General features: G+C 43.0%; 1 protein-coding gene across 1 annotated transcript in view; it reads left to right on the top strand.

Annotated features, from left to right (window-relative positions):
* The window catches only part of ascc3 (activating signal cointegrator 1 complex subunit 3), a 126,055-nt gene that overhangs the window by 21,143 nt on the left and 87,991 nt on the right, over window positions 1-16,921 (top strand). The window contains exons 6-8 of the mRNA XM_080005073.1: window positions 12,051-12,255; window positions 15,226-15,361; window positions 16,670-16,795. Of these exons, the coding sequence (XP_079861199.1) occupies window positions 12,051-12,255; window positions 15,226-15,361; window positions 16,670-16,795 (467 nt within the window). The remainder of the gene's footprint in view (window positions 1-12,050; window positions 12,256-15,225; window positions 15,362-16,669; window positions 16,796-16,921) is intronic.

Genomic DNA, 16,921 nt, shown 5'->3' with positions numbered 1-16,921 from the left:
CAGAGAGATAAGGATGGATAATTCTTCATCACTGAAACCGTCCAACTGCGAGGCAAAGCATCAAAAGACCAGCATAAGAATAGAAGTGCGCAACGCTTCTATTACTGTCTGAAGCTTGCAAGCTCAGCTTTCAAGTTGTTTACTTTTTATTGTTATTATTTATTTAATTATTTTTGCCATTCTGAGCAAAAGAAATTGTATTACTGGATGTGATGCACCAAGTAAGCCTCCACATAATTAATGGAGGCTAGTTACTCTTTTTATCTGGTTGTGAGTAACTGATTGATTGAATAAATATTCAACAACTTAAGCTAAGTCAAATGTAATTAGGCATTCTAAATAAGTAATGAGTTTTAAAGTATTGCCATGTAGGCCAGACACGTCATTCACCCAATTATCAGATCCAGTGACATGGTGATGTTTTTCCAGACAATGTGGGGAACGTAATGGCACCGTGCTCTCGTTGTCCTCTCTAAATCTCCAGAAGGAAAGTGAGAAGGACAGGGAGAGTCAGGTGGAGAACTGACGCCTGGGTTGTGATACCATGTCACCATGGAACAAAAGTCTTTGCTCTTGTTGTCGGTCAGTGGCCGTGTAAAAGAGGTGATCTACATGTTCTAAAAGTTAACGTTTAATATTTAATCAGGTTTGATATATTAACTTCCTCCGACGGCGTTGAGGTGGTGTTTGTAAATCATTAAAGAGCTTATCAGGCTGGTTTCCACTCGGCCAGTCTGTCTTCCGCAGGTCTCAGTGGCAAGGCAATTAATTTGCAGAAATTGAATCATTGTGTTGTTGTCATTTTTTTTTTTGCTCTGCACTCAGGCTGGTTCCAAAACCTGCTTGTCATAGACGTGGCGTGGAAATTCTGCTGGGCTTTTTACCCGTCAAAAAGTTCACCTGCCAGGCAGCTTTTGAGATTAGCGTTGCCTTGACAACTGAGGGGTGAGGTCGGGAGGGGCTAGAAAAAGGCTGATTAAATTTCCTACTTTCTGCATGCCATCAGGAAGAGTGGGATTTAGCAGGGAAAGCCTGTCTCCTGATGATTAGCTTTTCAAATTGCAGTTTGCAGCTCGGCAGTTTGCATGTTTATCAACGTGCTGATACTCTTGGCGGAGCTTCTCCACATTTCAAATAGCTGATGAAAGGAGCGGTTTATAAATGGATAAATGCTTGAGCCCTCTCTCTTTGGTATCGTGGAAGGCCTGTAGACAGACTGCTTCTACAGACTTTGAAGACTAAAGTTGTCGATGGCTGATGCCGGTAGAGGTTGGGCGTAGCATTTTTCTTACAGCCTTTCAAGTTTGTTTTAAATGGGAGAGAATGGACACTGACAGGAAAAGTTGGATGGTGGAGATAATTGTCATTCAGGGATGTGCATCAAATGAACTTTGGTGAGTTTCATTTGAGCTTGGTGTAACTACATGCAACATCTTCAGGATTCTATTTCAGTTTGCCCTTTTGATTCCTCGTGAGAGAAGCTACCAATATATCGACAGCACGCTGCCTGCTGTAGTAACAGGCTAGGCATGGGTCGTACTGTATATACTTGGCAATACGTTGGGTTCTTAACCGCAATACAATATGGTTGTGATAAGGCAACAAGTATTTGGAGGTGTCACTAAATCTGCTACACAATCTGTTAACAACACATCTCTGTTATACACAATATTGTTTGTGTTGATTCATTCATAATGTTTCAATTGATGCATTGATCAAAATCAGTGTATTATTACGCTCCTTTTGCAGAAGATTTTGGAATTTTAGAAATCCAGATACAGTGGTACCTCGACTTACGACTGTAATCCGTTCTTTAAGAACGGTCGTATGTTAAAACAGTCGTATGTCGAAGCAATTTTTTCCATATACACCACGCTCATATTTTTCTATGATTTCCTTCTTAGTTTCAATGGGAATCATTTTTCTTTTTAGGAGTCATCATGCAGGGTGAAAATAAACAAAATACACAGCACAAACACAGTAAATATGAAAAAAATATCGATAAGCCACGAACTACGTGCACACACCATGTAGGTCGCCCGCTGACTGACTGCTGACTGGCCGCCGATGCGCCAAATGCAAATTTCCACGGTCGTTTCTTGGAGCAGTCGGTCGTAAGTCGATACAAATTTTCGCGACTATTGCTACTCGTGTCTTGGATTAGTCCTAAGTAGATGCAGTCATAAGTCGAGGTACCACTGTACTAGATATGAGCGATTGTTGCTTACTTTTCCCTGTGCGGCCTTACATTCATTCAAGACTGTATTTCAGTGGGTGCTGTCTATCTGTATACATTTGTTCAGAAAAGCACTATCTGCTAACAAAAAAGTTTATTCGAAACTAACACCCTGATCAAACCAAGTAAACGTAATAATTGGCAAAAGCTCCAGCGTTGCAGCAGCGGCAGCAAGTACGTTTTTGGGGAAAAGGGGAAGACAGGGCCAAGACCCGCATCAGCGAACAGGCAAAAAGAGAGAGAAGCGGAAGGCTGTGTACATAATCTCTGTCAGGAAAATTGGGAGGGGTGGAGGGCGGGTGGGTACTGATGTGACTGCATCCCAAATGTGACAGTGCCAAATAATAGTGGGAGGCCGCATCTGATCAGGCTTGAGAGGGCACCCGAGACATGATGAAGTCTCTCTATGAGGCTTTTGAAGCTTCATAGAGAACTGAGATGCAGAGTGAGAAAGACAATGTGTTGTGCTGTACAGAGCCTTCACGCAGTGGTTTACTAGCTCTTGCTCCTGGAGGTTCCTCTTCCACTTCTTGAGAAGAACGATCAGATATGGTCATCCTAACACAATTGTTAAGTAATAAAGCTGCCATATGTTGCTCCCTTTTGCTGCGAATAAGAACCTAATCATCCCACCACTTTAAGGTTTGCTGGTATTGGAGCGTGTAGAACAGGATCTGTTTTTATTTGACAGTTGTCGCCAGAGTGACTGTTTTTAACACTGTTGGCCAGGGTCCATTTATTTGGCATGGCACAAAGACGGGACAAAGGAAAAAGGCCCCTGGTGGACACTGCCCCTGAGAGTCCAGCTAATTTCACACTCCAACCAATCCTGTTAGGGTTGGCCAGAGTTCGAGGTTGGTCACTATGCCGACTGAAATGGGTTTGTTCAGAAGCTGATACCGTCAGTAAATTGCAGAAGAAAATAACATCTAGAGATAGACTGTGGGGAGGTGATGGGTAGGGGCTATTTAATGTATTATTCTAGTCAGTTATCATGCACTGTACTACACATGTAAACCCTCAAAAAAACAACCAATATCACAACTGCCAACAATTTTGTGAAACTGCATGTGTAAGAAATGGGGAAGGACATAAAATGATCGTACTATTTTATTATCAGAAACAAATAATTCACTTATATTTTACATACAGCTGGACTATGCTGGTCTATGCTTTCTTGTCTGCACGTAAACGAACGTGCACGGGTGACGTTAGGAGATGTTCGCAGGACTTTTGTCCTGAATTTGTGCAGAATTTGTGAATAACGTTACGTATCCACGGGTGGGCAGTGTGACAATTAGGAAATACAATGTACAGAAAAGATAGAAGAAATCTTTTTTTGTTGTTTGTTTTTTTTAACTTTATTTGAAAAATGTATAATCCAAAAATATGGACAATGCAAATAGAAATGCGCTTTTGAACCTCATCTGCAAGGTGTGCTTCTATCTGCTCCATTTCATTTTTCATTTCGAACCCGCCTCCTGACGGGAAGTTGGGCTATTCAACCAATGAGCGTTTTTGGACGCGTAAGACCGCACAATGCGTGGTTGCGATCTGGGAGGTGTTCATGCCACTGTGACCTATGCTTACACATAACTCCGTGGGATGCGTAGGCCTGCAGAGACATTTACGTGTACCTACACAGATGCATAAATCAGGCTTAACACCATTGTGACCATTACAAAATTGAGTTTGGCCAATGCATGCGGTCTTTCATATTCGCAAGACCGAACCAAAGATCTTCCTCTGTTCATTTAACGTGATTCATGTAATCCAGGGAGAGGGAGTTATGCTTGAAGTTGAATTTATCAAGGAATATATGATAAAGATGTATGAGAGCCAGGGAATGAAAAGTCATTAGACTGACACTTGAGGGGACCTTGAACTGCAAATTAATTTCTGCAGTTAAACACCTAATGGAGGTTTTCTTGATGAACCCTGAGCAAGACAATTACATTTTCCTTGCTCTGCCTCAATTTTCACAAAAAAAATATGTTTGCTACATTAATCCCAAATTATCACTCCAAGCATTTACTGTGGGACAAAATTAGAAACCTTTTTTTTAAAGGGGGGAAAAAAAAACATTTATGAACAACTGAAAATGGTATTTAAACCAATATTACATTTGACCATGCTTTGTTTTTTTTTTTCTAGGTTCATTCTATCCAAGGTGTCTGTATGTCTGGGTCAAATTAGAAGTAACAACAACGTTATTCTAGATCCTGATTTATGTTCTCAAATTAAGAGTGAGTGACCAGAACAGCTGGCCGAAGTCCTAGCCCAGAAAGATGCTGAAAAGCGAACTCATGCGTTCATTACATGTCGATTGGACTACTGCAATGCCCTTTTCGCTGGCCTTCCTAAAAAGTCCATTGAGAGACTTCAACTTATTCAGAGTTTGGCAGCTAGACTTTTAACAAAATCTTTGCCCCACTGCATTGGCTCCCAGTTTCATTTAATTTGTTCCTTTAAGTGTATTCAATTTATTAAGTCCTCTTACTTGTATACAAAGCTCGAAATTTCTTGGGACCGCCCAACATTACACTGGTCTTCTAGCTCCAAAAGCCCTCAGGTCTTCAGCTGCTGGCCTCTGAGAAGTACTCAGAAGAAGACTGGAAAAGCAGCCTCTTTTAACTATGCTTCCAAATGATGGACCAAGCTACCAAAGCTACCAAAGCTACCAAAGCTACCAAAGATTTTGTAGGTGCTTTCAAGCGAATGCTAAAACAACATATTTATTTATTTTATACTTATTAGTTGTTTTTAAATATTTAATTTTATACTCATTGAATGTTTGGAGTTCCCATTCCAACAGGGGAACTGAATGATTGTGTTTAATGGTTAATCTTGATTGCTTATTTAACAAGCTTGTTGTTGCCATAACAGTAAAATCCAAGATAATTCACTGAGGAACGATCGTGATCCTGCATGGTCTCAAATTACGAACTGAATCAGAAAATTTGTATTTACCCTTTTTATTTAATGCTGTTTTGTACATCTACTTTTATTAGCTTATTCTTGCCCTCTTTTTAATGTATTTCATTATAAAAAGTATTTTTATTATTCTACTTTGTTAACATTTTGCTTGCTTGCTTTGCTTTTATTATTACTATTTGATGGCCTTTTTATTAATGAAAAGCACTTTGAGTTACATTTCATGTATGAAAGGTGCTATACAAATCAAGGTTATTATTTTTATTATTATCATTGTTATTATGGCTACTTAACCTCCAGTAAGTGCAGCCAGGACTGCGTGACTTTCTTCTGGTAAGGACACGCCTGTTTTACTGTAAGTTGTAACTGCGACTGAAACCTCTGCCTCCGCTTTGCATAATTAACAATGTGGTAATAACAAGGAAGCGTCTAATTAGTGCACTCCTGATCTGTGACAAGGCGTCTGGCAGCCTGAGCCGTTTGGCCGGGTGAGAGGCGAGACAATGTCAAAGGTTGACCCGCCTGGGCCAGCTGTCCCCTCGACTGCCACAGCAGCACCGGCAGCAGGCGGACACACTGGGGATTTCAGCCAGCTGGGGAGCTGACAGCTCCAACCTGGTACAAACGGCCCGTGTCTTGCCTTGGTCTGTGTCTGTGTCTGTGAGCGAGTGTGCAGCTCTGACCGTGTGCTGATGTACAACAGTGCAAATGTGCATCGGCCTGTGCAAATGTCTTTGACTGGGTTATTAACTTTGAGCTTGTGAGTCTGATTACAAGGGGCGTTGGAAGACAGACTGGGGCCTGTTTACCAGATTTGATGTACTTTAGCAAATGGCTTCACTACGAATTTAACAAATGGAAGGCATGATTTCAATGTCTGCAGGACAAGTATTCAGAGTTTTCCCATGGTGCCAGGATCACAAGAGCAGACAGGGGACATCAAGATGACTACAGAGGAAGTGTTTGCCACAGTGTGTCATTTTTTAGGTGCAATTTCTTTTTTAATTCTTAGCTGTAACGACAGGAAATACGAGTATGTATTTGTGGGTCCATCTGATTCATGCAATTCTAGGTGGTAGTGTTGGTATTCCGTCTTGTTGACTGTCCAATGCTGGATGCAATGATAACAGATGTTTTTCAATAGGTAATATTGCCAAAATATCAATCTTCCATGTATGTTTGTAAACGCAGGACTTTAGTACATTGTACTACTTTATTAGCAATTTAGATAATAATTATAATTAATTTCATCAGTACTTTTACTTATAGTTGGGTACAGTATTTGCCAAATAATGGTACTTATCTTTCCCCCTCTGTGAAGCTCTCTGGATCTCTGGATCAACGCAGGAGGTGATAGTCCCCCAGATATAGAGGGGAAAGACTAGAGGGGAATCTGTGTTTGGGGGATGACAGAGTTAAGGCTATGCGGGGCGGGGAGCTGAGAGGTAAATTGGGAGAGGTAATGGGAGGGTGACTGGAGGGTGACTGGAAGGAACGCGTGTGGGAGGTGGAAAGGAAGATACAGAGAAAAGAGGCACACAGCAGGTAGAGCCTTTAGAGGAGATAAAGAAGAAATCATTCAGTCAATCAGCCCAGGCAGCAGTGCAATCATCAGATCTCATCTGTTTTCAAGAGCAATTCTGCCTTTTATTGAGCTGTTGGGGCGCTAACGGGGAGTCCGCTCTGGGAGGGGGTTTAACCCTGCCTGCACCACACACAAACAAAGCAAGTGGAATTCACAATGGGCTTTTGATCTGTCTTATTTATTTGAAATTATTTTTAGTTCTGTCTGTATGACGTGAGTCATTTATTTCTTTTTTTAAGGGGAAATAGACAACTTTTAAACTCCCCCCCCTCTAGCGTTTCCAAGTGGTATTATTGTTTGCACTGGTGTTGCAAATACAACTGGATCGCTTAGTGTTTTCCTCACAAACCAAAAACAAGTTTGGAAATATGAGAGAAGAAAGACGCATGTTCACTGAAGAGGTAAATTGAAATTTTCACAATTTTGTTTAAATTTTATTTATTTTGGTTGCGCAATCATATACATATTCATCCATCCACCACAACATTAAAACATTGCTCATCTCGTTACAATGGGACCTGTCAAGGGGTGGGATATATTAGGCAGCAAGTCAACAGTCAGTTCTGAAAAATGGCCTCGTCTAAGAATCTGAGTGCCTTTGACAATGGCCAAATTGTGACAATGGCCATTGTCAATGGCCAAAAGTGCTAGACCACTGGGTCAGAGCATGTCTTAAACAGCAGGTCTTGAGGGGTGTTCCCGGTATGCAGTGTACCTACAAAAAGTGGTCCAAGGAAGGACAACCTGTGAACTGGCAACAGGGTCATGGGCGCCCAAGCCTCATTGATGTGCATGGGGAACGAAGTCTAGCATGTCCGTTGCTATCCCACAGAAGAGCTACCAGAGCACAAATTGCTGAAAAAGGTAATGCTGGCTATGATCGAAAGGTGTCAGAACACACAGTGCATCGTAGCTTGTTGCGTATGGGGGTGCATAGCCGCAGATCGGTCAGAGTGTCCATGCTGACCCCTGTCCACCACCGAAAAGCGACCAAAATTTTTTTTTACGTCATGTGGATGGCCAGGTGCGTGTGTGGAGTTTACCTGGGTAAGAGATGGTACCAGGGTGCACCATGGGAAGAAGGCTAATCGGCGGAGGCAGTGTGATGCTCTGGGCAATGTTGTGCTGGGAAACCTGGCTTTTGTGTAACAAAGAGCTGTGCTTTTGTCATCCCACAGGTCGTCCGCAGGACAGAGTTATTGCAAGCAGTTCTTGATTATTAAAGACTGGCATTGCAGGTTGAGAAATTGGACTCCACTTGCTGACTAACTGCCCTAGATGTAATGGCATACAAATACTCTGTGTTGTATGCTATGCATGATATCAGCATACCAAGCATGCTGACAGCACAGGTAAAAAAAAAAAAAGAAAAGGAAACATATGCAGGGGTGGTCAAATCATTAAAGTATTTGGTTGTTCTCTGCGCAACAATGCCAAATTGGTGCACTTTTAAGTTGTTTTTCAACATTTCTCTGTGCTTCTACATTGAGATTATATAGTCTGTAATGATACAATGGGTGTCACAATTCTCCAAATCCACAATTCGATTTTACTTTTGATTTTAATGTCACGACTAGATTAGATTTTCCATTTAAAATCTTTTTTTTTCAGCACTGACGCCTACGCCATTGTCAGAATAGAGTATAGTCTTGATTTGTAAACACTTGAACTAACTTTTATCAAAATAATAACAATTATAAAGAACAAAAATATGAGAATATTTAAACAACACACCTAAACAGTTAAGTGCTTTAGCAAAACTAGACTTTGGAATAATGAAAAACTTGGTATTTATTACACTACCTTTGAATTACTCACCAAAATAAGCTCTGAAATACATGCTATTTTTGCAAGATGGCAAATTACTTCCCGCAGCTCAACAGCTCCAATCAGAGTGATCTTTCCTCCAAACAAAGCAAATAAAAACTCGATATGTATTTAATTTACTCTGTTTCCTGCTGCTGCTCTGCTGTGGAGCACATCGCAGATCGCTCCTGAAATAATCCTGTCCGTGTTATCACGGCCTGGTGGCAAATACCCCGCAACCCGGCAGGGTCAGTGAGCCGGTGGTTGGGAACCTCTGCACTAGAGGACATTCCCTCGATGATGGTCGGGTTTGTTTCCCATTTTCATCGTCAAATCTGTTGAATTTCTGGACATTCTGGTCAAAGGCGCACTCTCCCCTGTACACAGTGAAATACCAGAGGAGATGGGGACGCTCTGTGTGCTCATGTGTCTCCGCGGACGCGGACTTTGCACACCTTTACTGGGAATATTTCTCTCTTCTCTCATTTTTTTTTGTAAAATTCTAATTATATAAAATTTTGCCAGGTTGGCTGGGGCGTTGAGGGATGCAGCGCAGTGGACCCCTCGGCAGAGCTGACCACAGCTCTCCAAACTCTGAGCCAAACTTCATGAACGTCTGTTCGGAGCCAGGCGAGCCACAGTCGACACCCCCCAGCGCACACTGCATTTGCTTACCAGTGGCTCTTGACCGCCCTAATATGGCGACAATGTCGGACACTATTACCCACAAAAAATCGGGGAGAATCACGGACCTGCTTGTGATTTCGAAGTTCGAAATTGAACACTCATTTTGATAGATTTTCGATTCGGAAATGGAATTGTGACACCCCTAATAATACCACCAAAAAAATATATACACTACTCACAATATAGGATATTTGGCTTCAGGATGAAATTTCAGGATGAAGATAAAATGCACTATAACCTTTACAGGTGAACTAAATTTGACCTTCTCTAAACTTTTGAATGCACAACTGTTCAATGTTTCAGTACTTTTTGCACAACTTGCTGTTCTCTAACAAGGAGCTGAACGGCAAAATTCACAACAGGTGTTTGATCCATGAATCGACCAATAAATGTCCTGCTTCAATTAGAATTGGTATTTAAACAGTCCTCTTCATCACGCTGTTCACATTTTGACATCATGAGACCAAGACGACACCTAACAACTGATCAACAGTACCTCGCCGTTGCGAAGCTTCAAACAGGATGTTCTCAGAGGGAAGTGGCCACTGAGCTCAGAGTGTCACAGAGTTTCATCAGCAGCTTGCAACAGAGATACAGAGAGACTGGAAGAGTCACAGAAAGGCATCATCATCTTGCCCGGGCCAGGCAGCATTTAGGCTGGACGAGGGACCAGTGGCCTCAGTGCTGTTCTCTGATGAAAGTCGATTCACGTTGAGCAGAAATGATGGCCGCCAACGATGTCGGACATGTCGAGGAGAGCGCTATGCATCAGCCACTGTTGTCACCAGACGAGCCTTTGGTGGTGGTGTTACAGTGTGGGCAGGTGTGTCTAGTCAATACAGAACTGCCCTACACTTTGTGAATGGTACAGCGACAAGCCCATACTACCTGAAAACATCATTAATCCAGTCATTGTGCCCCTGTATGAACAACACAGGCATCATTTCATCTTCATGGACGACAATGCTCCAGCTCATGGAGGTGGCATCATTAGGGAACGGCTGCTGGAGACTGGGGCACCTCAAATGCAGTGGCCTGCACTTTCTCCAGACCTGAATCCCATAGAAAACCTATGGGATCAGCTGAGTGGCCGTGTAGAGGCTCGTAACTCTGTACCCCAGAACCTCAATGACCTGAGGGCCGCCCTTCAAGAAGAGTGGGGGGCCAGGCCTCAGCAGACAATAAGTCGACTTGTGAACAGCATGAGACGTCCTTGAAAAGCTGTAATTGATGCTCAAGGGCACATGACAAGTTATTGAGACATTGACATTTTTTGTTGTGGTAAACCCACCACTGTTGTTGGCTTTTGTTTCAATCAATTGTTTGAGATGAGGAAATCACCATTGCATGCTTGTACTTAAATGCCCTACTTTCATGATATAATATCACTGTAGGGTGAACTTTTTACATTTTCCATAAATTTCACCCTAAGGCCAAATATCCCTAACTTTTTGTGAGTAGTATATATATATAAATAAACAACTGCAATGTGTTGCACAATATACCAGATCATTAATCATGTTCTTAAAATTTTCGCGCCGCCTTCTAATATTCTTTCACATAATTGCTATTCCGTCTTACCACGTTTGAGAGATCAGTATCTCTCTGTACCGTTAACCTAAAGTTGTGCATCACCTATATAATCGACTCTATGGACAATGTGTATATATCAAAATCAAAATGCTCTAGAGTAGCCAATTAAAAGTAGTTATTCGGTTGACAACAAATTGTGTTTTGACATTTTGAGCCACAGCATTCATTTTCAACCAATTGTGTTTAATGTTGTGAGCAAAACGTTTAAACATGAGATACACTTAGCATTTTTTTCTGATGGAGAACTAGTTGTACAGATGCAGTTGTGCCAGGTTAAAAAGTGTTTGTCCCAGGTGTGGGGACACTTAAGTCCATCCATGTGTGATCCTTTTCAACCTGCCCTACACTTTCTGCCTGCGGAGAAGGAACGTTCTCCACCCGTTCTACCTCTCCCTGTCTGCTCGTTCCCCCTCCGACTCCAGTGCAGCCGGCCGGCAAGGGAAGTGCATGTGCCCGATGCACCCCTTACTCCTAAAGACATGTCTAGGATCCAAGTCACATTTTTAATTGGAAAAAGAATGTAATTGAGGAATTGAAAGACCTGTCTCCTGGACGTGTTTCAGTTTCTTGTCTCTGCAGCCGAAGGTCACAGTTCAGATAGGAATCTCTTTTTTTTTTTTTTTTTCAATTGTTTTTTTTTTTTTTTTTTTTGCTTCCTGAAAACAAAACAATACAAATACTTGAATAAAATAAAGTTTCATAAAAACCCACTATTTGTACTTTGCCGATACCGTATTTGGATTCAGCTCCACCCCTACTTTACGTGCTTGTTCCGGCAATGTTACTGCTTCCATTCACACACACTTCCATTCGCAGCCGTACCACATTTTCCCTGAAATATTACTAGGTCTTGAGGTGGGAAATTACCGGAACAGATTTATCAGTATATCAATCCCTGCTCCTATTCACACATGACCCCATGCAGTAAATGTTCCGGAACATTTCAGGGATAGACTGCATGTGTGAAAGGGGCTTAGTTTGTCTGGCCCTAATATGCCTCAAGTCGTCAAAGGCCTTGTGACCAATCTGTGGTGGCCCCCAAGGTTGGGAATCACTGGTTTAGAAGGCCACCATTTACAGAGCTTGAACTGTAAAAAGTAATTCTGTTACATGTACTGTATATAGTTGCCGTATTTCAATGCTGTGAAATGGCTTAGACTGAGATTGTATTTCAACCACTGATGAACCTTCCTTTGCATTCCCCTCCAGATGGTGGTCGTAAAGGAGGCACCAGCGAGGTGAGCAAGCCAGCCTATGGCTGCCAGGTGACTATCCAGTCGGAGCAGGAGAAGCAAATGATGAAGATGTGCCGCAGGGAGGAGAAGAGAGAGAAGAAACGTGGGAAGGGTGCAGACGATTACGACTCCTCAGACATGACCTTCAACTTCGACCCCAAAGAAATGAGACTTCAAAGGTAGACTGCTGTTTCTCAAGGTTTTCTTATTTGTTTTCTTTTTTCTGCTGATTTATTTGTGTTTTACTATGCTTAAATGTCCCATTCCTACAACCACATGCATTTTTTGCAATGCAACTTGGCCACAATAGTTTATTGAGAAAAAATATATATATTATATTGTGTTTGCAGCTCCTCGCATCCTTTTTTGGTTTAATTTAAGCGGATAAAAAAACAACCAGTGATCTGTTTAATTAAAAACATAGCATAGCCAAATCTGCTCAAGTGTGAAGGAAAAGATTAGCAGTGAGGTAAGTCACATCGGGACGAGAACGTTTATGCTTCACATCACAGTCTTTCCCCTAGGATGGAGTTGTAGTCAGGGAGGGTAGGCACACGTGCAAGCACGTGCGAAAAACAAAATTGCGCTGCTTGCGCATGTGTGCTATGCGAGGTGGCCCTCCTGCTTATTATTATTATTATTATCATTATTATTATTATTATTATTAGAGGTGTAAATCTTCACTGGCCATTTGATTATGATTCAGCTGTCAACGATTCTCAATGAATCTCAATGTATAGCATCCTGAATTTTCTAGATGGGCACCAAGGTCTGCGCCAGGGAGAGGATGAATATGATGGTGAACACTGGGGAAGCAGGTCGGCACAGGTCTTCAGATCACGTCTGGGGATGCCGTCTGGACCGGCTGCCTCCATGGTGTTCACCTGTCTGAGTCCTACTCACGTCGTGTTCTGAGATGCTGAATGTGCGCTCACCTCGGGCGGCGGAACTCGGTTCTGTTGTGCTAACCAGGGGGCTAATGCGAAAGGGTCAGCATTCACCGTGGTGGTAGCTCTGCCTCTGTAGTCCGTAATAGTCTGTAATCCCTGCCACATGTTTCCAGTTTCAGCTGGAACTGAGACTCCACTCTTTCCCTGTACTGATGCTTTGCCTCTTTCACAGCCCTCCTCAGTTGGTAAGATGCCGCTTTGTAATCGTCCATGTTCCCAGAACCGAGCCACAACGCGGCGTAAGCAGCGGTTCATGCCACCCAGGGTATCGCCCCGCAACCATCTTCCACTAGCTTAGCAATGAAGTTCGTCACCACTTCCGTAAACTCGCTGACATCACCGGGGATGGAGCGAAACACGGCCCATTCGACATCACTCAGCACGTCCTGCAGTGTGGCTTCTGATTGGCCGGTCCAGCACCTGATCTCCCTCGTCACCGGCGCTTCCGGAACGCAATGGCGATGAATACATTTTGTGGAGGCTGTTATTTTAATCACAACAAAATTTTTTCATGTAGGCCTAATTATATTTCCAATCTCACGATTATGTTCTATCACTGCATCGATGCAGAATCATCCACATCCGCATCGCGATGCATCTTAAAATCATGAAATTTGCACACCTCTAATTATTATTATTATTATTATTATTATTATTATTATAAACAGCACCTCCTGGACTGACTCTTCCCTCCGCTGACAGCTGGGACACGGGGACAGAGCCCCCATACCCGGACGCAATAACCCAAACCCCAAATTATTAAATCAGTGTGATCATTTTCAACCTGTCCTACACTCTCTGCCTCTGGAGAAGGAACATTCTCCATCCGTTCTCCCTGTCCACTCGTTCCCTCCCCGGCTCCGTGCTCCGGTGCAGCCGGCAGGCAAGCGAAACATTTGTACCGGATGTCCCCGCACCGCACTACTAACTCTAAAAGACCCGTCACGGTTCTGAGTGGCATTTTTAAGAAGAAAAATAATTACATTTAAGAATAAAAAGAGAAACAAACATATAACTTTTGAAATATTTGTACGAAATAAACATTCAAAAAAACCCACTGGGGTGTGTGGATGGGATGGTTTGAGCAGCCACTCCTGACCTGGATCTAGGTGATTGGGATCAGGGTGGCTGCATACCAGTTGCTCATTGGTTGGGCTAACGAGCGGCAGGTTAAAACCCCCATCCACACACACACTCAGGATAGGAGCCCAGTCATGACATGCTCGGCCTGCTCCTGGCTAATTCCACCTAGCCTCCTCTCTACCATAAACTGACATCTACAACCCATCGTTTTCTGTGTCTCTGTGCCAGGGGGCCCTGAAAATGCCACTTGGCTGGCTTGTGGCAGACAGAACTACCACACCCACTATCTGCTCCACATCTACGGAAATGTGATGCTTTCCCACACCATACCATTCAAAACTGTACCAGCAATTTCCAGTTAATTATACTACTTCGAGAGTGAGGAAATTTACGGAACAACTTTTACCGAACATTGACACCAGCTCCTGTTCCCACATGACGCCAATACAGAACATTGCCAATGGATTTACGGCTTTCAGTGCAGCTGAGTGAAGTGCTACACCTAGTGGTAGAATTCGGTATCCGGTCCTGCGTTTGGCTTTATAGCAAACCGGTTTGAACATTTTTACCTCGGCCCAACCCTACGTGTTACTGTGTGTTTACACTTAGCGCTTAGTGATTAGCACCTGCTCGCACTATACCTCCACAGCATGCAGTTTTCAGGTCTGTTTTGAGCGTTTCAGGTCATAACTTCTTTCTATTGACTGCCCCCTTGCCGGTACTGTGCCAACAGCACTCCGCGCGCAGCACAACTCATGTGAAGTTGTAGGACTGTTTTTCTTTCGGCGAATGATAATTCAAGAATGAGAATCTGTGATCACCATTGCTTGCTTCATTGTTGATATCTATATTAGATATTCGGTGCTTGTTGTTATAATTGTTGTGCTGACATTATCAGGTAAGCGCAAAGTTTCTTGTTTACATGATATGCTTTATTCACAGGTGTGTGAATTTACCTGGATATGAAGCGTTCATAGCGCAAAATAATATAATGTAAGTTTCTGAAGAGATAAGACGGAGCCCTCCTCTCCTCTCTTTTCCTCTCCCCTCCTCTCCTCATATAGGGTGCATATAGGGCAAACACTGAATAACATGCCTTTTTCTTGATTCACGCAGGGAGCAGGCCTTGCTGACCGCGCGGCGCGACCCGGTGCTGAGCAAGGATCGAGTTTATGAATGCATTCGCTACCCCAACGTCTATGACAGTTACGCAGAGGCTGCTAAGTCCACCGCATTTGTGGGAGGAGCCAAGGTGAAGCCCTAATAACTCATAAAACTGAACCCAAAATGCTATGCTCAAATGGAAATGAATCTGCTTCCTTTCCTCCTCTGGGGACACAGCCAGCTACTGTCCAATCCCTGGATTAGGTTTGGGTGTTACTATGTGTCCTGCTCAATGGAATCCACCCCATCCACAATATGCCCATTGCTCCATGCTACTTACTATAAGTAGTTACCTTTTGGAACATATGAATTTCATAACACGAGCTATCAAAGTTAGTGCGCTGAAAGTCCTATGACCGCGAGAAACAGCAACTCCCCAGGGTCAACTGCAGCAGTAATTTCTGAAAAAAGTTCTATACTGTTTAGAAACAGATGTGGCGCATTTGGACAAGATGTCTTTGTCAAAAGCCTGGACATTGTGGTGTTGACCGCTTAATGGCAGTTGTGGAGTGGGGCTGGGGGCTGAGTGAATCAATGCGCAGTGCGCAGCTCTACAATGTGATATGATTTTACCCATTGTAAACAGTAAAAAAAAATAGAAAATCAATATGTGGCGGTCAATGTTAATATTGTGTCGGGCAATGAATGGGAAACACTGCTATCAAATTGAGGATCCTTGATGTGGAAATAGGTTGATAACTAATATAAAAGATAGAAGTTTTATATCTCTCTATAAGTCTCACAGAAGTACCTAGAAGTAGAAGATGTCTCCAACAAGTACCAAGAAGAAGAAGTGGTCTCACAAAAGTAACTTCCTGTCTTTCCACAGAAATATCCTTACTGACATTTAGAGACTCTGCGGCCGCTCTCCAATTCACAGCTTCAGACCCGACATGTTCCCGCCTTGACACCTTTGTGGCAGCCTGCCCCCTCATTACACCCCTGCAGCCTTAGCTTTAATCCAGTTTTTAGGATCTCTAATTTTAATTCCTTCTTTGTCTCACCTAGTGCTAATTAGCATAGTCCTCACTCAGGTGAGCTTCCCCCTGCTGTGTACTTTTAAAGGGAGAAGCAAGATGTGGGAATTAAAGGAGATTTAGTTTGGCTGTTGGTTGATTGCCAAAATCTAAATATATATTCTAGTGGATGATTGGATGGTCTGCCATGTCTTTGAATATCTTTCCAAGGATCTTTTGAGTCATGGAGGTCAATTTTTGTGATTCCTCGGTTCTTGTCTTTAAATGTGTGTGTGTGTGTGTGTGTGTGTGTGTGTGTGTGTGTGTGTGTGTGTGTGTGTGTGTGTGTGTGTGTGTGTGTGTGTGTGTGTGTGTGTGTGTGTGTGTGTGTGTGTGTGTGTGTGTGCGCGCGTGTTTGTTTGTTTGTTTGTGCTGTTCAGATGTTGCTGCCAGAGGGGATCCGCAGGGAGAACAACAAGATGTACGAGGAAGTGGAGATCCCACCCAACGACCCGTTGTCTGTCGGCTTTGAGGAGAAACCTGTCTACATTTCCGAACTAGACGAGGCAAGAGGCAACGTGTGTGTGTGTGTGTGTGTGTGTGTGTGTGTGTGTGTGTGTGTGTGTGTGTGTGTGTGTGTGTGTGTGTGTGTGTGTGTGTGTGTGTGTGTGTGTGTGTGTGTGTGTGTGTGT

This window comes from Zeus faber, assembly GCF_960531495.2.
Source record: "Zeus faber genome assembly, chromosome: 8".
Classification (NCBI taxonomy): Eukaryota; Metazoa; Chordata; class Actinopteri; order Zeiformes; family Zeidae; genus Zeus; species Zeus faber.
The sequence above is the reverse complement of the archived record's forward strand: the minus strand, read 5'-3'. Positions and strand labels throughout refer to the sequence as shown.